General features: G+C 34.7%; 1 protein-coding gene and 1 pseudogene across 1 annotated transcript; both read right to left on the bottom strand.

Annotated features, from left to right (window-relative positions):
- Positions 1-848: 848 nt before the first annotated feature.
- Positions 849-1,751, bottom strand: LOC100991264 (olfactory receptor 4A8-like). The gene is given in 1 exon segment (XM_014346800.4): positions 849-1,751. A coding segment is annotated over 1 exon segment (903 nt).
- A 14,666-nt stretch (positions 1,752-16,417) lies between these two features.
- On the bottom strand, positions 16,418-17,328 carry LOC100982399 (olfactory receptor 4A15-like; annotated as a pseudogene).
- Positions 17,329-22,333: the final 5,005 nt, after the last annotated feature.

The following is a 22,333-nucleotide window of genomic DNA, read 5'->3' as shown; positions in this document are numbered from 1 at the left end:
GGCTGAAAATAGACATAACTGTTTAGTAATTCTGTTACCTATAGTAAGGTAGAAAATAAAAAATGTACTTAAATGAATAGGTGGATACGACTAAAATTTCCAAATAGAATATTGAAAGTTACAGCTGTTTATTATAGCATTGTATGTTATAATAAGTCAGATTTTTAAAATAATACTACTTAAAAGATTAACTGTTATATTTTCAGACAGAATTTACAAGAAACATAAAAGAGTCAGAACTTGTGGGTGTCAAAGATGAAAATGGTTTCCCTTTCCAGTCTCTGCAAAGAGCTAAGTACTCTAAAAGTAAGATGGGTCATCCAAATAAAAGTCATTCTGAACTTGTGGGTGTAAAGACACTATGAATAAACTTCAGAAAAATTTAATGGTGGGTCACGTAAGTACCTTAAACTAGACAAATATAATTCCAAGGTTCTTAAGAGTATTATCTGACTGCACATAGAGTTTCAGCTCAAGTCTGAGAAGGGGCAGTTTCAAAGATATTTGTGAATATGGTGCTTGTATATTTCCACAAAGTCTTTAAATAAATTACACAGAAGGAAGCACCATAGCCTTCCCTTTTGAACAGGAGCATCTATTTTAATTACCTATTCCTCCTTTTCTCCACTCTGTGCTGGGAATACAGGAGAAATGTCCTCTCTCAATAGATATGTAATAGAGAAAATACATAATTTAAAATGTACACAATAGGACCTGCACCCAAGCAGCCCCATCCACTCTCAGTTCTGGTTATAGAGGTTGAGATCTTGAACTTCAAACAGATGCCAAGATAGGATGACTTCTTAATTGAGCTTGGAGCATCTAAATCCTGTCTTCCCACTTTGGTATCACAAGAGTTTTTCTATAGCATTTCTCAGCTCTGAATTTCTCAACGTGTATATAAAAGGATTCAACTTGGGTGTGATAACTGAATAAAACACAGTCAGGAATTTATCAATAGGAAAGTTTGAAACGGGTCTAACATATATGAAAATACAGGGAACAAAAAACAAGATAACCATGGTAAAGTGGGAGCTGCAGATAAACAGAGCTTTATGTCTCCCTTCCTGACTATAAGTTTTAAGAGAGTTTAGGATGACCCCATGGGAGATTAGTAGAAGGGCGAAGATGACCATACAGATTGCGCCACCATTGAAAACCACAGTGAGGCCTATGAAGTAGGTGTCAGTGCACACCAGTTCCAATAAGGGGTTTATGTTACAGAAAAAGTGATAAATGACATTGGGGCCACAGAAAGGGAGACTGTACACAACTAAAATTTGAAACACAGAATGCCGAAAACCTCCAGTCACAGCCACCACCAACAGAAGGATGCAAACCTGTCAATTCATGATGGTCAAATAGCGCAGTGGCTTACAGATGGCCACGTAGCGATCATAGGCCATCACCACCAGAAGGAAGACGTCAGTACCACCAAACAAGTGCTCTATAAATAGCTGACCCATGCAAGCTGGGAAGGAAATAGTCTTTTAATCACAGAGTAAGTATACAATCAATACAGGAGAAATGGTGGTGGAATACACAGCATCTATAAATGACAGGCAGGCAAGGAAGAAGTACACTGGGGAGCCCAAAGAGGGACTGGCAATAATAGTCACCACAATGAGCAGGCTCCCCACCATAGTCACAATGTATATGAGTAAAAACATGACAAATAATGCATTTTGCACATCAGGATCCTGAGAGAAGCCCAGGAGGACAAATTCTGTAATATTGTTATTCTGCCTCATTTACTCTTCTTTAAGTCTTGTATCAGAGGTGAGAGCTCAGGAGAACAAGACCTGTAATGAAATAGTGAACAGGAACATGCTTACATCAATTGTGTCGCAGAGCACCTTTTCATTGTTGTATCCTCAATAGTGATTTACACACAATAAACATGCAGTAAGTCTCTATTGTGTTTCTCATCCAAAGAGTCCATCTTCCCTTGACAATTCTATTTCTCCACAAAGATTTTCATTTCTGTGACAGGTAAAGGCTTCTACCTCTAAGTTTTAGTGAATATTCTATACAGAAGAAGTGTTAAAGTCCCAAAAGCCACTCATACATTTTATAATTTCTTATTTAAAACATTTTTCTTGGCACAGAATTCAGCTGTGATGAATAGGCGACAGGTTCTTGGTCTCAAATGACTTCCTCTCTGCTGGTGGTAACAAATTCTAAATAAATAATTGACATAGATTTAGTGCTTTGTGTTTGTATGTGTGGTATCTTTATAATATGATCTGTGCAGCACCAAGAATAACATCTTCTGAAATATGTCACTCAGTACTCTGGCCTTCTACTATTAGACCTTCATTCCTTCATGCCTCAAAATATGTTCAGTCTTTATTCGTCTTTCATTAAATGTCAGAAGACATGACTCTGAAATGTATAAATAGCTATATTATTTATCACATTGTTCCCTGTAGTGATTACTTGGTCTGACTCCTTGTCCAACTTATAAAGTGCTGTGATTCTCTCCATTTTATCTTTGCCTATACCGTAATTTTTTTCAACACTTACATACTATATCTTAATTTTAATTAATTTGAACTCAAGTGAACTAACTCATGACTATCACCAACTACCAAATATGCTGTGGTTTTTTTTCATGAATTCTTGAGATGAGCTAGGTAGTGAGAGAGGAGAAAATAGACACTGTAGAAAGAGGTACAGAACAGTAGGACATGGTTTTATTCATAACACTATCTAGATACCAAAAGTACTCAAAAATAGAATCTTAGCTATCAGATTCCAAGAAGAAGCATACTCTAAGAGAAATTCCAAATTCCATGTAAGAAGACATGGATTTGAGTCATTTTTTGAATGCAATTAAAGTCTGTCTCAGTTTACTCACTGGAAAACAATGGGATTATTTGAGAAATTCAGAATCCTTTCTAATCAACTATCTACAGAACTATTAGTGCATCTCTCGTTTATGGTATTCTGCTGACAATTTTCTTTTTTTATAAATATATAATTAAATAAAAATTTTCAAAGCTCATGACTGTTACATGAAAAATGGTAGTCTGTGGGACAATGGGTTTTATTATTACAGTGAGTAGTGACTATAAGCTTCTCACTGAGTATGCACCTATTTAAGATCCAAGACATCCTCAAAGGGAAAGTGCAGCATGTTGTGAATAATGTGGACACTGGAGTCACATTTCTTCAGCTACAACCTCATGTTCACCATTTTTTATGAGACTTGGGGCCATTTACTAAAGCTCTCTGACCCTTACTTTCATCATTTGTAGAATGGGGATCTCAATAGTCATTACCTCTTAATTGCTTGATTTTCAGCAATTTTGAAATTAAGTGAAATAACTGTTGATTTATAAAAGAAAGTAAAGTGCCTAGAACACTGGCTGGCACCTAGTAAGGACTCGATAAATTATAGTTATTATCAGTGTTCTTGAATGCTTCACTTTGAAGATAGAACAAATCATGTGAATCTTTGTCAACTTGAAAAGATTTATAGACATAGTCTAGGTTAAAAAGAATAAAACACTCATAATTCAGGAAAACTTTTTGGGGCACACAATAAAATTGTATGTCTTAGGAATTACAAATTTAATTATGTATGAGTAGTGATTTTCTTTGTAATGAAATATACCTTAATGAGAAGCAAGCAGACTTCTAGTTAAAAAAAGTTGAACTGATCATCGGCAGGAGAGCTAAATGGTAGAAAATGAAAGAAAAAGGGGTCAAATCAGAAAAAAAGAGAAATTATAGTAAATACATTAATATTCACAGGAAATAAGATGATTAATTTCATAATTAAGTGAGACAAATTAGCTGGGCATGGTGGTACACACCTGCTATTCCACCTACTCAAGAGGCTGAGGCATGAGAATCACTTGAACCCAGGAGGCAGAGGTTGCAGTGAGCCAGGATCACACTACTGTCCTCCAGCTTGGGTGACCGAGTGAGACTATCTCAAAAAAAAAAAAAAAAAATTGAGGCTAGTTTTCTGCTAAAAATCTTCAGAAAAATTTATTTTAGTGAGGAAATACTGGAAGCACAACCTCCTGTGGGTCCCTGCGTGACTCAGGAGGCTTTGGGAATAGCCATAACAAATAGACATTGACTGGATCCTAGTTTAAAAAAGAAAAAGAAAAGAAAAGACAATTCAAAAAGAAAAATAAAAACAACATTGATCTCTTAGTGTCTCTAGATCTGACAGTTAAGGACAAACTTAAAGAAAAAAAAACAATGGGACAAGTAGAAATACAAACCCAAACTTTGTGATATTCACTGCTGAGGAAAACTACAGAATTACTAAATCTCAAATGTAGATGAGATGATTCCGTTCACATAGATCTGACAGTGGAGGAGGATGTGTGCAGAGAGAGTTTGAGCTTCCTTAGAAGCCATTTGTGATAAACGTTCCACATGTCTCATTCACATTACCACTTCCAGCTGATTCTAGAGTTCTGTCATTGCTGAAGTTATAGACTAACAAAGACACATCCGTTGAAGAACTCAAGGGTATAATAAAACCTATAGCCCATTCTCTTTTTTTCACATCTTACTTGCTGCAAGATTTAGTTGCTTTTCACACTTTAATCATCAATGATAAATTTCACCAGGATAAATCTTCTCTTGGGCAGTTTAGATGTTTACTTGTAAAAACCAGGATATGTAAACTATCCTCTTTAGCTTAAGTCATCAAAGATTTAATACTTTAAAAACCGAAAGACAATATTACTAGGCACTCAACATAAATAACTAAGTTAACACTTTTCTAGACAAAAAAACTTAAGCTTCCTAAGAACGTGACTTTTTCAAATGATAAAATCCCATAGTAACAAAAATAATCCCTTATAGATAAAATTTATAAAACAATACGGTTTTGTAAATCTCTCTAAAGAATAGTAGACTCAATACTTTCCTGAACTTGTATATGCTGAGATAATTTTTAGATTCACACATAAAAGACCATATCATGCTTCCAGAACATATTAGGCATTGAATTCTTTACACTCTAACACACTTGATATAGTCTGCAATTTTAAATTTTCCAATCCAATATATCTAAAAATAATTCTATACCTATGTTAATGTATCACATAATAAAATACTCTACATACTAGATTATAAATCTATTGGTTTACTTATTTTATGTGTAACATGGAACATGTTTCTCCTGTTACTTGGAAAATTAGAAAATAAACACTTATAAGGCTGTATATGAAAACCAAATATACTTGTATACTCTGATTAATGTCTGTGTTTTGCTTGCTTAATTTTCCCAATTAAGATTCCTCCAATGAAAACATGTGAGATTTAAGACTTTAGCTATATTTCAAAACATTACAGGAAGTTTCAGTGAGTATCCCTTGTCAATTGCTTCAAAAACTCACATCTTGGGTCTTGTCCTTGGTCCAGAAAAGCAATGCTTCTTTCACTGAGGGTTACTGAAGGTATCTCATGCATCTATTTGTGTTCTTAAAACTTGTGAAAAATGTATGGCTGGTCCATGGATCTAGAAATATCTCCTAGTGGGACAATTTCCATATTTCCACACAGGCTTTCTATTATCTCAGGCTTTCAGAAAAGTATAAAGGTATCCAGAGCAGATATCCAAAATATAGACACTTAAACATAATGCTAGAACTACTGTACAAAGGTAGTTAAAATTTTACATCCCCTGGAAAATTTCTTCATAGAAAAACAGAGATTATTTCTTTGCATGACTATATAAATATTGACCTAATTAGTGGAAATTAACCTGGACATGCCCATTATCTGGTGACCCAAGTAAGCAAACAAAAAATTTGTCAACACCAAAATTTGTTTCTTGAATTTGTAACTTCTCTGTCAATAATGGTGAAGCAACCATGAATATTTTACTGTGATCAAGGATTTATAACATTCATGTGCCCAGCTATTTAGCTCTATAGCTAAGAAGGAAATGCTGGGATTTAACTGTGAAAAAGCCAATGACAAAGCTTTCTTACGGGCAGAAGCAGAACTCTTCAGTCTTTCAGTCATTCAAGTAGTATATTCCTAAGACCACTTCTTTTCTGATTAAAGGCATGTCTCTATATCTCCCAAATCTCATTCCAGGAAATTGAGATCTTCTACAAATTTTTACAAACAAAGGTGGATGAAATAAAACAACCCATCTAGAGGACTAGATACCAGTTGAAGACATACTGTAGCTTGGGCAGAAATTTTAATGTTTAACCTATCTATCTCATAGGTTATTCTATCAGGAAAAGAAATCTTCCATTTATATGTGTACACATAGTCTATGACTTTTACATCATCAATATTTGTAATTAAAAAGACCAAAAGGCATTTAGAGATTAATTAGAATATTTGGAACAAATTCAAATGGACACTTTTCTTCTAGAGAACAATCCCTAGGGGAAAAATACTTGGTTCTTGCCAAGGAAAAAGACTTGGCTTTTGTCAAGAAAGAGTAACTGAATGCCAAGTAACGTGAAAATCTTGTAATGTGAAAAAAGAAATGCTGAAGTAAATTGAACAATAAATTATGTTTTACATTATGAAATACTGAGGTAAAGCAAGTAATATTTAAGCCAGAATGACGAGGAAACCAGGCCCAGATTCTCTTACCTAATCACATCCTCAGCAAGGAGGACCTAACCTTGTTGATAGAAAGTCTGTGCCTAGAAGCATGAGACTTACAGGCAGAGAGCCTCAGAACTGAAGTTGAGATTCTAACACTTAGAAAAAGAGGTAATCATAGTTGTACAGTTTTAGGTTGGAGTAGAGGTTTTTAATCAAAACCTGAATCTGTGTCATATGCAACCATAATGATAATTAGTCCATTAATTCAATCCTTTAATGTATCAGTCCATTTTTACACTGCTATAAAGAACTGCCTGAGACTGGGTAATTTATAAAGGAAAGAGGTTTAATTGACTCACAATTCAGCATGTCTTGGGAGGCCTCAGGAAACTTACAATTATGGCTGAAGGCAAAGGGAAAGAAAGGCACCATCCTCACAGGGCGGCAGGAAGGATAAGTGCTGAACAAAGGGAAAAGAGCCCCTTTATAAAACCATCAGATCTCATGAAAACTCACTATCACGAGAACAGCATGGGGGAAACTACCCCCATGATTCAATTACCTCCACATTTTCTCTCCCTAGACATGTGGGGATTATGGGGATTACAATTCAAGATGAGATTTGGGTGGGGACATAAAGTCTAATCATATCATTCTACCCTGGGCCCCTCCCAAATCTCATGTCCCTTTCATATTTTAAAGAGACAGTTATGCCTTCCTAACAGTCCCTCGAAATCTTAATTCATTCCAGCATTAGCCCAAACTCCAAGTCCAAAGTCTCATCTGAAACAAGGCAAAAACTGTACTTCAAAGCATTTAAAAAACTAACAAGGAACAAAGAAGGATATGGTGGCATGTTTCTCTGTCCTAGCTACTTGGAAGGCTGAGGTCGGAGTATCACTTCAGCCTAAGAGTTTGAGTTTAGCATGGGCAATATAGCAAGAGAGAAGAGAAGGGAAGGTAAAGGGGAAGGGAAGGGGGAAGGGAAGGGGGAATTTAAGTCTTTAATCCATTTTAATTAGATTTTTGTATTTGGAGAAAAATAGAGATCTGGTTTCATTCTCCTACATATGGACATACAGTTTCCCCAGCATTATTTGTTGAAGAAACTTTTCTCCAGCATATGTCTTTTCCCTAGCATATGTCTTTTCCCTAGCATATGTTCTTGGCACGTTTGTTGAAAATGAGTTCACAGTAGGTGTGTGGAAGGGAAGGGGGAAGGGGGAGAGGGAAGGGGGAAGGAAGGGGGAAGTGGAAGAGGGAAGGGTGGGGAAAGGGAGGGGAAACGGAGGGGGAAGATATGGGGAAGGGCGTGGGGAGGGGAGGGCAGGGGAGGTTTAATCAACACCATTAACAAATTTGACCAATTTACATAAGAGAACAATGTGCCCAAAAGCTGCAGAATACACATTCTTTTTTAAAATTTTAATTTTTAATTTTTGTGGGTGCATAGTACTTCTGTATATTTATGTGGTACATTACATGTTTGGATACAGGCATGCAATGCATAATAATCATATCATGAAAACTGGGGTATCCATCCCCTCAAGCATTTACCCTTTGCATTACAAACAATCCACTTATACTCTTTTAGTTATTTTTAAATGTACAATTAACATATTATCGACCATAGTCACCCTTTTGTGCTATCAAGTAGTAAGTCTTATACACTCTTTCTGATTATTTTTGTACCCATTAACTATCCTTATCTCCCACCCTCTCACCTCCCCGCTACCCTTCCTAGCTTCTAGTAACCATCCTTCTATTCTCCACTTCCCTAAGTTAAATTGTTTTGAATTTTAGATCCCACAAATAAGTTAGATATCATGATGTTTGTCTTTCTTTGCCTGGATTACTTCACATAATATAATGACCTCTGGTCTTATCCATGTTGTTGCAAATGAGTGAATCTCATTCTTTTTAATGGCTGAATAGTACTCCATTATATATAGGTACCACATTTTCTTTATCTATTTATCTGTCAATGGACACATAGGTTGCTTCCAAATTTTGGCTATTGTGAATAGTGCTGAAACAAACATGGGAAGGCCAATAGCTCTTTGATATACTAACTTCCTTTCTTTTAGGTATACATTGAGCAAAGGGATTACTGGATCATATAGTTGCTCAATTTTTAGTTTTCTGAAAAACCTTCAAACTGTTTTCTATAGTAGTTGTACTAATGTACATTCCCATCAACAGTGTATTAGGATTCCCTAATATTTTGCTCACTTTTTCATTGGCTTATTAGATTTTTTTTTAGATGGAGTTTCACTCTTCTTGCCTAGGCTGGAGTGAAATGGCACGATCTCAGCCCACCACAACCTCTGCCTCCTGGGTTCACGTGATTCTCCTGTATCAGCCTCCCGTGTAGCGGGGATTACAGACATGCTCCACCACGCCTGGATAATTTTTATATTTTTAGTAGAGATGGGTTTTCACCATGTTGGCCAAGCTGGTCTTCAACTCCTGGCCTCAGGTGATCCTCCCACCTCAGCCTCCCAAAATGCCAGGATTACAGGTGTGAGCCATCATGCTCAGCCAGATGTTTTCCTATAGAATTGTTTGAGTTCCTTCTACATTGTCATTATTAATTCTTTGTCAGATGGGCAGTTTGCAAATATCTTCACCCATTCTATGAGTTGTCTCTTCACTTTGTTGGTTGTATCCTTTGCTGTGTGGAAGCTTTTTAACTTGATGTGATCCCATTTGTCCGTTTTTACTTGTGCCTTTCTGTGCTAGGGAAATATTGCTCAAGAAATCTTTGCACAGACCAATGTCCAAGAGAGTTTCCCCAATGTTATCTTGTAGTCGTTTCATATTTGGAGGTCTTAAATTTAAGTATTTAATCCATTTTAATTAGATTTTTTGTATTTAGAGAAAAATAGAGATCTAGTTTCATTCTCCTGCATACAGACATCCAGTTTTCCCAGCATTATTTGTTGCAGAAACTGTCTTTTCCCCAGCATATGTTCTTGGCACCTTTGTTGAAAATGAGTTCACTGTGGGTGTGTGGATTTGTTTCTGGGTTCTCCATTCTGTTCCATCGGTCTATGTGTCTGTTTTTAGGCCAGTACTGTCCCATTTTGCTTACTATATCTCTGTAGCATAATATGAAGTCAGGTGACATGATTCCTCCAATTTGGTTCTTTTGCTCAGGATAGCTTTGGCTAGTCTGCATCTTTAGTGATTCCATGTATATTTTGGGATAGTTTTTTTTTCTATTTTTGTGAAGAACGTCATTGGTATTTTGATAGGGATTGTATTCAATCTGTAGGTTGCTTTGGGTAGTATGGACATTTTAACAAAATTGTTTCTTCCAATCCATGAACATCAAATATTTTCCCTTTTTTGTGTGTGTCCTCTTCAGTTTCCTTAATCAGTGTTTACAGTTTTCATTATAGAGATCTTCCACTTTTTGGATTAATTCCTAGGTATTTAATTTAATGTGTTGCTTTTTTAAATGGGATTATTTGTTCTTTTTCACATTGCTCACTGTTGGAATATAGACATTCTACTGACTTTTGTATGTTGATTTGGTGTCCTGAAACTATGGAATTTATTATTTCTAACAGTTTCATTGTGGTTATTCCAAATATAAGATCATATCATCAGCAAACGAAGATAATTTGACTTCTTCCTTTCCAATTTGTATTCCCTTGATATCTTTCTTTTGTCTAATTGCCCTAGCTAGGACTTCCAGTACTATGCAGAATAACAGTGGGGATAGTGGGCATCTTCGTGTTCCAGATCTGAGAAGAAAGGTTTTCCATGTTTCACCATTCACTATGAGGCTAACTGTGGATCTCCCATATATAGCTTTTATTATGTTGAGGTATGTTCCTTCTACCCCCAGCTTTTTCAGGGCTTTATCATGAAGTGATGTTGAATTTTATCAAATACGTTTTCAGCATCAGTTGAAATGATCATATGGTTTTTACCCTTCACTCTGTTGATATGATGTATCACACTGATTGATTTACGTATGCTGAAATCCCAGGGCTAAATCCCACTTGGTCATGATGAATGATGTATTGTTGAATTCAGTTTGCTAGTATTTTGTTGAGGGTTTTTGCTTCAATATTCATCAGAGATATTGGCCTGTAGTTTTGTTTGTTGTTGTTGTTGTTGATATATCCTTGTCTGATTTCAGTATCTGGGTAATAGTGGCCTCAGAATAAGTTTGAAAATATTCCTTACCCCTCTATTCTTCAGAATAGTTTGAGTAGGATTGGTATTAATTCTTCTTTAAATGTTTAGAAGAATTCAGATGTGAAGCTATCAGCTCCTGGGCTTTTCTTTATTTCGAGGCTGCTCAGGTTTTGGATTTCTTCCTCATTCAATCTTGGTAGGTTATTTGCATCTAGGAATTTGTCCATTTCTTATAGATTTTCCAATTTATTGGTATATAATTGTTCATAGTAGCCACTAATGATCCTTCGAATATATGCAGTATCAATTTTAATGTCTCCTTTTTCATTTCTGATTTTATTTATTTGGATATTTTTCCTTAGTTACTCTGGTTAAGTTCTATCAATTTTGTTTAACTTAAAAAAAAAACCTTTTGTTTCATTGATATTTTGTATTTTTATTTATTTATTTCTGCTGTGATCCTTATCATTTATTTTCCTCTAGTTTTTGGCTTTATTTCCTCTTGCTTTTCTACTCCTTTAAGATGCTTTGTTCGCTTGTTTATTTGAAGGGGTTTTTTTGGTGTAAGCACTTATAGCTATAAACTTCCATCTGAGTAATGCTTTCTCTGTATTTGATAGATTTTGGTATATTTGTTTCCATTGTTTGTTTCAAGAAATTTATCAGTTTTCTTCTTTTTTTTAAGTCAGTATAATTTATTTTTATAATAGTCTACATTCACAAGAATGCAGTAAGATTCTGCACTGATATATTGCTGCTGAGAGGTAATTGATATAAATCTAGAAAACCATTTGAAAGTAGGAACTGTCTTTCAAATGCCCCTCCCTTTAAAAAGACAAAGGAAATACCATAAAATTAATTTCTTCATGGACCCCACTGATCATTCAGGAGCATTTTGTTTAATTTCCATGTACTAGTATCGTTTCCAAAATTTATCATTATTAATTTCTAGTTTTATTTCATTGTTGTCAGAGAAGATAATTGATATTATTTCAAATTTTTTGAACGTTTTTGGACTTGTTTTGTAACCTAACATATGGTCTATCCTTGAGAATGATTTGTGTGCTAAGGAAAAGAAAATGTTTCCTGCAGCCACTGGATGAAATTTTCTGTAAATACTTATTATATCCATTTAGTCTTTATTGCAGATTAAGTCTGAAGTTTCTTTGTTAATATTCTATCCGAAAGACCTTGGATACAAAAAAAATTGATAAATTAAACTTCATCAAAATAAAAACTTTGGCTCATAAAAACTGTTAATAATATGAAAAAGTGAGCCATACATTGTGGGTATGCTTACAATACATATGTCTGAATAAGAACTTGTATCTAGAATGTATTAAGAAGTTTTACAAGTCAAGACAAGCCACATGATTTTTTTAATGTTCAACAGACCAGCCAAGAATTATATGCTCAATATCTTTAGTCATCCAGGAAATGCAAATTAAAACCAATCCAATTGTTACTGAGGATGCGGAATAACTGGAACTCTCATATGTCCCTTGTGGAAGTATATAATTTTACAACTGTGTTGAAAAACTTTTTGACTGTTATAAATTTTAATCTTTACCCTCCCTCCTAACAAGCATATATCTATAATACTACAACCCATGTGTCTTGGATAAAGACCTGTAAGTGGCCCAAAATAAATGCCTGTATGGGCAGATAAAAACACACATGTGGTCCAGTGCAGCTCAGTATATGGCAAGATATAGCCCCATGTGTAGACAGACACAGAACTGGGTGATATCATATGCAAAACTTATATAAATGCAATCATAAAAGTAATCAAATACTGATCTTTGTGTTTTCACATACAGACCTGTGTGTTCATATATAGACTTTGTGTTCAGTTAGATACAGACCCAAGTATCACTGGATACACACCTATATATGGTCATACAGACATAAATGCTGCTGGATACAGATACGAGTGCACAGTCAAATACAGACTCCTATATAATGACATTCAAACCTGTATATAGTCAGATACAAGCCTATGTGTGTCTGAATACAGACCTATGCCCATGGCTTTAAAGACTGTGCCAGGAAATGCCAGGAAAAGATGCTGAGTCTTCTTTTGTCAGGTCATTGAAAATATTAATCAAATGTAAATAAGAGAATTCCCTTTTTAAATGAAAAAGTCAAAAGGCAAGGTATATATAGACTATGAAGATGTTTACAACTTTTTTTAATCTTTAAGTTCAGTGGTACATGTGAAGGTTTGTTATGGGGATGTCATGGAGGTGTGTCATTTTAGAAGTCTGACATAGGGGGTCGTTGTATGGATTATTTCCTCATCTAGTTATTAAGCCTAGTACAAATCAGTATTTCTGTGATCCTATCACACCTCCCACCCTCCATCATCTCTGTTGTTCCTCTCTATGTGTTCGTGTGTTCTCATCATTTAGCTCCCACTTAGAAGTGAGACCATGTGGTGTTTGGTTTTCTGTTCCTGTGCTAATTTGCTAAGGATAATGGCCTCTGGCTCCATCCATGTTTCTGCAAAGGACATGGTCTTATTCTTTTTTATGGCTGGATAGTATTCCATGCTGTCTATGTACCACATTTTCTTTATCCAGTCTACCAATGATGGGCCTTTATGTTGATTTTGTGTCTTTGCAATTAACAGTGTTGCAATGGGCATGTGCATGCATGTGTCTTTATGTTAGAATGATTTATATTCTTTTGGGTATATAACCAGTAATGGGGTCGCTGGCCCAAATAGTAACTCCATTTTTAGGTCTTGTTGAGGAATCGCCACATGGTTTTCCACAATGGTTGAACTAATTTACACCCCAATCAACACTGTGTAAGCATTCCTTTTTCTCTGCAACCTCCCCAGCACCTGTAATTTTTTAACTTTTTAATAATAGCCATTCTGACTGGTGTGAGATGGTATCTCACTGTGGTTTTGATTTGCATTTCTCTAATGATCACTAATATTGACCTTTTTTCATATGCTTGTTGACAGCATGTATGTCTTGTTTTGAAAAATGTCTGTGCATATCCTTTGCCCACTTTTTGATTGAGATTTATCGATCAAGACTTCACAATAAGTGTCTTATTCTAGGTAGGAAAATGAGATATTATAATACACCATTTTGCTCAAAATAAACAAATAAAGTCATGAAACCCTAAATATAATTTTATGAAAAGTATTCAAGCTTTACAAAACAGCCCTAAGGTTTATTAGGAAAAATAAATATTTAGAAATTGCAAGAAAGCTGAAAAAGAGTAGTAATTAGGGGAGACTATCTCTATTTAAATATTTAAAATCCTTGACCACTGGGATAGTGTGTTGGTGAAAAAAAAAACAAAAAACAAGAAAAGAAGAAACAGAAGAAGTGTCCTGAGATTGCACCTTCCAGATGTAAAGAATTTGACATACTAAAAGGATAAATTCCAAATTGCTATTGAAAATAATTAATGGATTAGATTGGCAGGTTATTTTACCTGTTTAGGAAAACTAGACTTCAATATTTTCTTATGATAAAGAAAAATAAATTTTCCATTGGCTGGAAAACAAATGTTTTTGTACAGTGATTTTTTTAACGGGGACGACTGGAGGCAGGAGAGAGGGAGGTGGGCAAGGGCTCAAAAACTACCTGCTGGGTACCATGCTCAGTACCTGGGCGTGGGTGCAATCATACTTCAAACCTCAGCATCATGCAACATACCTTTGTAACAAACTTGCACATGTGCCTTCTGATTCTAAAACAAAATCTGAAAAGAAAAATAAATAAATAAAATAAGGTGTTAAAATGTGTAAAGTCACTAGAGGGAAATGGAATTTACTGAGGTGTTATATGACAGAAAAAAATAAGAAGTAAAAAAGTTAAGATAAAACATTTCTATATAAAAACATCCATAATTGTAGCATCAATAACATAGTAAGGTAAATGTTTATAGCAAATATCAAAGAATGGTATGAACATATATGCATCTTTGATATGGAAAAAGTTTATCAGAATGTATCAGTAAAAATTCTGCCTCCAATAGATTAAGAACTCAAGGAAACAAGTAATTAACAAAGTTTATGGAGTGGGTTCTATGTGTCAGACATTGTGCAAGGAACAGAGAGCACAAAGAGAAGTAACTTTCCCTGACTTCGCGGAACTTTCAGACCAATAAACATAAACAGACAATTAACCAAGATTTTTTTATTTCATCACTTAATAGAACCATACAAATTAGAAAATTAATTACATGTCCAAAAATGCAGGACCTAGTTATATAAACTCTGGTACTACCAAATGCTCAATACTATTTGGAGAATGGTGCTATGTTTTGGAAGAGCTTGGATGATATAAGAAATCTCCATGTAATAATAATAAGGATAAAAATAATAATACAAAGTGAACTCACATAGTGTGATTTACCAGGGAAATTGACATGTTTTTCCCTAGCCTTAGTCCCTCATGAATCCAGACTACAGAGGAGAAGCAGGAACAATGAGTTTCTTTGATTACATGTTTTCTACCTGTAGTCAGGGGCAGATAAAATTTTATTTCAAGCCTGATTCAAAAGAAATTTTAACACGGATTTTTATGAATTAAGTGTCTTTCCAACGAAACAATATGTTTTAGTCCTTTTTTTACCTAATAATCTGCATTCTATCAATAAAGAAAGTAAGAATGGAAGCATCATATATTGCCAGCATCTTTTTTTCTTTTTCTTTCTTTTTTTTTTTTCTCAGTGTTGCTCTGTCACCCACGTTAGAGTGCAGTAGCATGATCACGGTTCACTGCAGTCTTGACCTCCTGGGCTCAAAAAATCCTCCAACCTGAGCCTCCTGAGCAGCTGGAACCACTGACATGCACCACCACAACTGTCTATCTTCCTTGACAATGGTGTATTCCAAAATATTTACTATCTGGCTCTGCATTGCATAATTGAAGTTCATAGATTACGGATTATGCTAATTTTCCATATGAAAAGCAGAGCCTGGCTGTTTTTTAGAAGGCCATGAGAAGGGAGTATTGAAAATAGCAGAGGTATTATCAGATATTCTAAACATCTGGGAAGATCAATGGATCATTTTTACATAAATATAGCACCAAATCAAGCTGCTTCACCTGAGGACTTAATATGATTTCTCAATTGGAGAAATAAGTAAGATTTAGTTATTTTTCTGCATGTCTCCCTTTTTCATTCAGATTATTTTAGTATACTGTCTCCTTATGAATAATACTGAAGGAAGCATTATTCCTCTTCAACCTTAATATGCTAGCAATATGAACAAAATTATATATAAATAGTATCTTACAAATACAAAAATAAAATATATACTTCAAATATTAATGTTGTCTGTATTTGTGTGGGGAGGAGTAAATGAAATTTTTATGTCTTATTTCTTAATTCATTCTTCTGAAATCTGTAATGAGCACTATTAATTCCAAAAAAGGATTAACTTTATTTAAAAGAAAAACATGAGAAAAACTTTCATAAACTTAAATAAATTTATAGTATTAATAACATAAAATTATCATCTCGAGAGCCATTCTACAGACAAAAAGTGAACATATATTTTTCCAATAAATTATTAAAATTTTCTAAATATATTTTGATTATTGCAAGTATTCATGTAATAAATGATTTTCACTGCATACTAGTTATTAAACCTGAGGAAAATTTCACTGCCATTAAATAATCACAAATGGCTTTCCTGGAGGGAGCAACTCTTCACTGAAAATAGATGATACATTTGTCTGCCACCTCATTTTCTTTTTCTGGTCCAGAGCTTCTTCATAGCATTTTTCATCTCTGCATTTCTTAAAGTATAGATTAGAGGGTTCAACATAGGGGTGATAACAGTGTAAAACACAGCCAAGGATTTATCAATGAGTAAGGTCAAAGGAGGTCTCACATACATGAAAATACAAGGGACAAAGAAGAGGATCACCACAGTGATACGGGAGCCACAGGTGGATAAGGCTTTGTGCCTCCCTTCCTGACTAAGATTCTTCAGGGAGTGCAGAATGACCCCATAGGAGAAGAGTAAGAGCATAAAGATGACCACACAGATTGCCCCATCATTGGCAACCAAAGTGAGGCCAGTAACGTAGGTGTCAGTGCAGGCAAGTTTTAATAAAGGGTACATGTCACAGATGAAATGGTCAATGACATTGGGGCCACAGAAGGGAAGGTTGTAAACAAAAAGAAGTTTAACTACAGCATGCATGAAACCTCCAGCCCAGGCCAGCAGCAGCAGTAGAATGCAAACCCGTTGGTTCATGATGGTCAAATAATGCAGGGGTTTGCAGATGGTCACGTAGCCATCGTAGGCCATGACAACAAGGAGTAAAATCTCAGCACCCCCAAATAGGTGTCCTATAAAAAGCTGGGTCATGCAAGCTTGGAACGAAATGGTTTTCTTCTCATAGAGTAAGTCTATAATCATATTTGGGGTAACTGTAGTAGAATGAACAGCATCCATAAATGAGAAGTAGCCAAGGAAGAAGTACATGGGGCATCCAAAGTTGGGATGACCACCACAATCACAACAATGAATATGTTGCCTACCATTGTCACAATGTAGATGAGCAAGAACACAAGAAATAATATTTTCTGTCCCTGGGGGCTCTGAGTGAGCCCCACAAGGACAAACTCCATCACATTTTTCCTTTGCTCCACATGCCTTTCTGTATGTCCTTATTCCAGTGTTCAGGACAAAATTACCTAAAAATATAATTGTTACTAGTAATTTCATTAAATTTTAGGATAATTTGTTTATTCATTCAACAAATAGGTGTTATGAGTTATTATGTTCCAGAATTGCAAGACATTATAAAAATATAAGGCTGATTAAAGCATGGTCCCCAACCTCAGCAATCTTACAAATTAATTGAGAGAGAAATAAGTAATTTGGGATATATATGGGAAAAGGACAGTTTATTAAACAAATGAGTTTGCCAAAACTAGTTTTACATCTGGAAGATCATAAAATTATGCATATAGCTAATACCATAAACAAAAATAAATGAATTAAAGATTTAATATAAAACTAAAGCTAGATTTTCTTTATATTTACTTTCCAGTTAATAAAGGAGATGACTTTCTACATTCTCTGGATGGGAGAAACTTAAAAATTGAAATCCAAAATAAACATATTTGACAATTTCAAAATTGTTTAAGAATTTGGGAAAATATACCATTTAAAAATATTTATAATTTTGAGGACACAGAGTTAATATTTAAAAGAGAAAGAGTGCTCTAAGCAATTAATAAATAAGAGACAAACCAATAGCAAACTGGGCAAATGACAGAAACCAGCAATTTAAAAAAAACAGTACATTAAAGTGGCCAAATATAATAGGGTGCTGAAGTTCACCTATAAATAGAAAAATACAAAATAAAAAACAAATATCACCTTATATTCATGAAACTGACAAAAACGTTTTAAAAGTGATAGTAGCTATAGCTAGCAAAAATAAAAAAGGGTATTTTCTTACACTGATAGGGAAAATATGGATTTTATAATATTTTTGGAACAAAAGTTAGCAATCTCTAATGAAAGTAAAAATATCTTTCAACACAACTGCTCCCTTCAAAAGCTACCCCATAGAAATTAGAGCCCTAGAACATAAGGACAGATGCATGGCATGTTTTTGTGACATTATTTATAATGTCATTAAACAAACAAAAAATATGGAATACAGATATTTAAAACAATTAATGGCAGCCATTTCAGTATAATAATATGATTCAGCAAACAAAATAAAAATACTATACATGTATCCATTTATAAGTGTTTGCATATGATTATATGAGCATGGGAAAATAACGAAGGATATATGTTTTTTGTTGTAAGCAGGGTTTACATTTGCATTGGTGATGTGGGGGAGAGGAGAGAAGTTGTGTGTGAAAGAATAAAACTAACGAAGAGGAGAGGAAGGAAGGAAAGAAGGAAGGAAGATGGAGGAAGATGGAATAAAAGAGGGAGGGAAAGAAATAGGGGAGAAGGAAGGGAGGGAGGGAGGGAAGAGAGAGTTAGAGGAAAAGAAGGCTTCACACACACACACACAAAAAACTATATCATAAGTAGTGACAATATTCACTAGCCCAGCTATCTCCTAAAATAAGCGTAGTAATGACAACTAGTCGCTAAGTCTCTGTTGACATTACTTCAATCTAACCTCATAAATAATGTCCCATCTGCTCTTCAAATACACAGATTGTCTGTGTTGCTAACTATGGCCAACCTCTCTAGAGGTTGCACTAGATTCCGTGCTCTTTACCACTCTTAAGAACAGTGTTCCTTCAATTTTCTCCATTTTGAACGTCAACAATTTTCCTCCCTATATTGCATCCTTCTTCCAGCATATTTGTATGATATATCCCCACGTTTAAAAATATATTTATATCCTTGGACCGCATATCTCTTTCAAGCAACCACCCCATCTTGATTCTCTGTTATTCTTTCTAAATAACACTTTCACTTTACTAAATCAAGTGGTCAATTTCAATACTCTTCTTACTTGACCTATCATTCCTATGAATTGAAGTAACACCTTGCTTACTTTAGTCTTACCTTGGGTTATTTAAAGTCACTCATTCCACTTCTACAGATGCTATATCAACTAATTTTTAGCATATTAATCAATGCATAGAGAACACACTGCTTGATCCTATAAAGAGATTTACAAATACCTGCCCATTAAAATATCCCCCAAATGGTTACATTTGAAATTAGTTTCTAAGAACACTGATGTAGAGAAAGTAAATTTATTCTGTTATTTAATGTTGAAATATCCAAAAAAGTATTACAGAATTGAGTCAATTCACATATAGTTTAGCAAACATGAAGACCCACTAATGTGGCTTATTATCAGAATCACTTAGAGAACTATTAAAAGACAGAATTCCCACATCATCAGTGTTACTGCATAATGTAAAGCCTAGTTCAGAATCTCACACATAAATACCTTCCTGGGTATATGCATAAGAAGACAATAATTCATTCCGAGTTCTGATGATGGTACCTTCCCTCTTGTCCTAAAAAAATAACAGCTGTGTACACTGACACCATCTGTGTGAACACAGAGAGTAAAATAACACATGAATCATCACTGGACCTTGAAATGCTTCCATGTGATCAACGTTTTCCATGCTTGTAGAAAGTTTGATTTATATCAGTCTTTCAGGGGGAAAAAAGGTTACCTTTTAACTTATTGAGATTTTCCAAATGAATATCAAGAATGTTCTGTAACCTAAAGAAGCCTCAATCTTGATTGTGAACTGAGACCCAAAATCTTCACTGTTGGCAAAATTTGTCCTAATAAAAAACACATGTTATATAAATACTGTTTTATTTTTTATTTTAATGGATACATTATAATTGTATATATTTATGGGGTATACATGATATTTTGACAAAAGCACAAAACATGTAATGACCATATCTGGGTAATTGGGATATCCATCACCTCAAACATTTATCATTTCTTTATGTTGAGAAAATTCTAAACTTTCACTTCTAGCTGTTTTGAAATACAGTCAACTACAAACTATAGTTGCCCTATCATGATCATATTCTTCCTACCTAACTGTATTTCTGTATATATTAATCAACTCCTCTTCATCTGCTCTCCTCACTAGCCTTCCCATCGTCCGGTAACCACCATTCTATTCACTACCATCATGAGGTCAATTTTTTATCTCCCACATGAGTGAACACATGCAATATTTGCCTTTCTGTGCCTGCCTCATTTTATTTAATATAATATCCTCTGGTTCCATCCACATTGCTGCAAATGACAGAATTTTATCCTTTTTATTACATTATCTCACCCCAGTTAAAATGGCTATTATAAAAATAACAGAAAATAAATGCTGATGAGGATGTAGAGAAAGGGGAATGATCATAATCTGTTGGTAGGAATGTAAATTAATACAGCCACTATGGAAAACAGTATGGAGATTCCTCAGAAAATTAAAAATAGAACTAGCATATATCTATCAATCCCACTGGTAGTTATACATCCAAAAGAAATGAAATCGGTATATCAAAGAGATACCTACATTCCCATAATTTGTGGAGCACTATTCACAATAGCCAAGATATGGAATCAACCCAAGTGTTCATCAAAAGATGAATAGGTTAAATAAGCATTTCGAAGTTAAGAAAAAACTTGAATCTGTGGGAGAGAGAATTGTGACTTTTTACTATAAATATTTATATTTTATACCAATAAAATAAAATAATGAAATAGCCTTTACAACATATTGCTCTTCGATCAGTTATATGAACCTGTATTCATGCCACATAGTTGAACCTTGGGTAATATGAAGGATGGAGAATAATTTTCATCCTTATTTTATCATATTTGAGTCTATCATTTTAATTCCTAAAAAATCAGTCATGTGAATACTGCTATAGACAAATACTCTTCAAAATAAGGGCAGAAGTCTGTGGATACTTTATCCACATTTGAACTACAGCACATATTGTTGAGTCATTCAACTGGTGCATCTCCAAAGGTGATTCTTCTCTAATTAAATTCATTGGGACCTTTATCATAATTCTGAGGGTGGGCTCTGTATCTCCGGAGATGCCACAGGGACAATAACTATGTATAACAAGATTTATAGAATCATGTCCTCTAGGGAAAAAATTACAAAAGAATACCAAAGTCAAATCACCAAAAGGAAACAGTCCAGTCTGAATATAAATGAAATATATAAAACCTAGTATTTAAGTCATGACCTGCAAAATAGGCAAATCTGTTGAGTGTATAGTCACAGACAAGCTTCATTAAGGGGTCCATGTCACAGACAAAATGACCAATGACATTGGGGTCATAAGATGGGAGCCCATGAATAAGGCCAAGCTGAATTACTGTGTGCAAAAATCCTCCAGCCCAGGGCACCACCAGCAGCACAACACACAACCATTGCTTCATGACAACCAAATACTGCAAGGACTTTCAGATGGCCCTATAGTGGTCTAGGCCATCACCAACAGAAGGAAGACCTGAGATCTACCAAGAAAAAAATGTGCTTTGAAGAGCTGGGTACTGGGTCATACAACATTGGAAAGAGAAATGCATGTTTGAGTACGAAGTGGTTGTGCATAGTCTTATAGTCCATGAAAAGGCCAATTAGCTTTAGTGTAAATTTCGTTAATCAGATACCTTACTATATACCAGTCAATTTATCTCAGCATTTCTAAGTGACAGCAAGACATTTTATGTGGGAAAAAATGGTAAAAATTAAAATAAAAGGAGAACATGCAGAGACAAAGTGGAGATCAATGCTGTTGAATACATCAGAAAGTTCACCAACTGCCAGGAGGCTCCCACAAGGTGTTTTGAAAAAAGATGATGGCTTAAATATGTATGTTTAATTTTGTATCATCCTTATTTTAATTACAGCTGAATTAATTATAGTAGGTTAAGGTTGCTAAAATATGTGTGTGTGTGTTTATGTATCATGTTTATTTTTAATAAAATGTGTAGTTTTTAATCAAGGAGAGATGTTATTGATACTCATCCAGGTCAGATAAAATTCCCCTTTCCACAAACAGAAACTCCTCTCCAGTGAGTTTACTTATTCATATCCTTTCAGTTTATTGTCTCTTATCCCTGGAAGTGGTTATGTAAACAGTTAATACGTGCTCTTGGGTCTCCTTTGA

This window comes from Pan paniscus, chromosome 9 (genome assembly GCF_029289425.2).
Source record: "Pan paniscus chromosome 9, NHGRI_mPanPan1-v2.0_pri, whole genome shotgun sequence".
NCBI classification, from domain to species: domain Eukaryota; kingdom Metazoa; phylum Chordata; class Mammalia; order Primates; family Hominidae; genus Pan; species Pan paniscus.
Note: the sequence above shows the minus strand (reverse complement) of the source record. Positions and strands in the feature narration are given on the sequence as shown.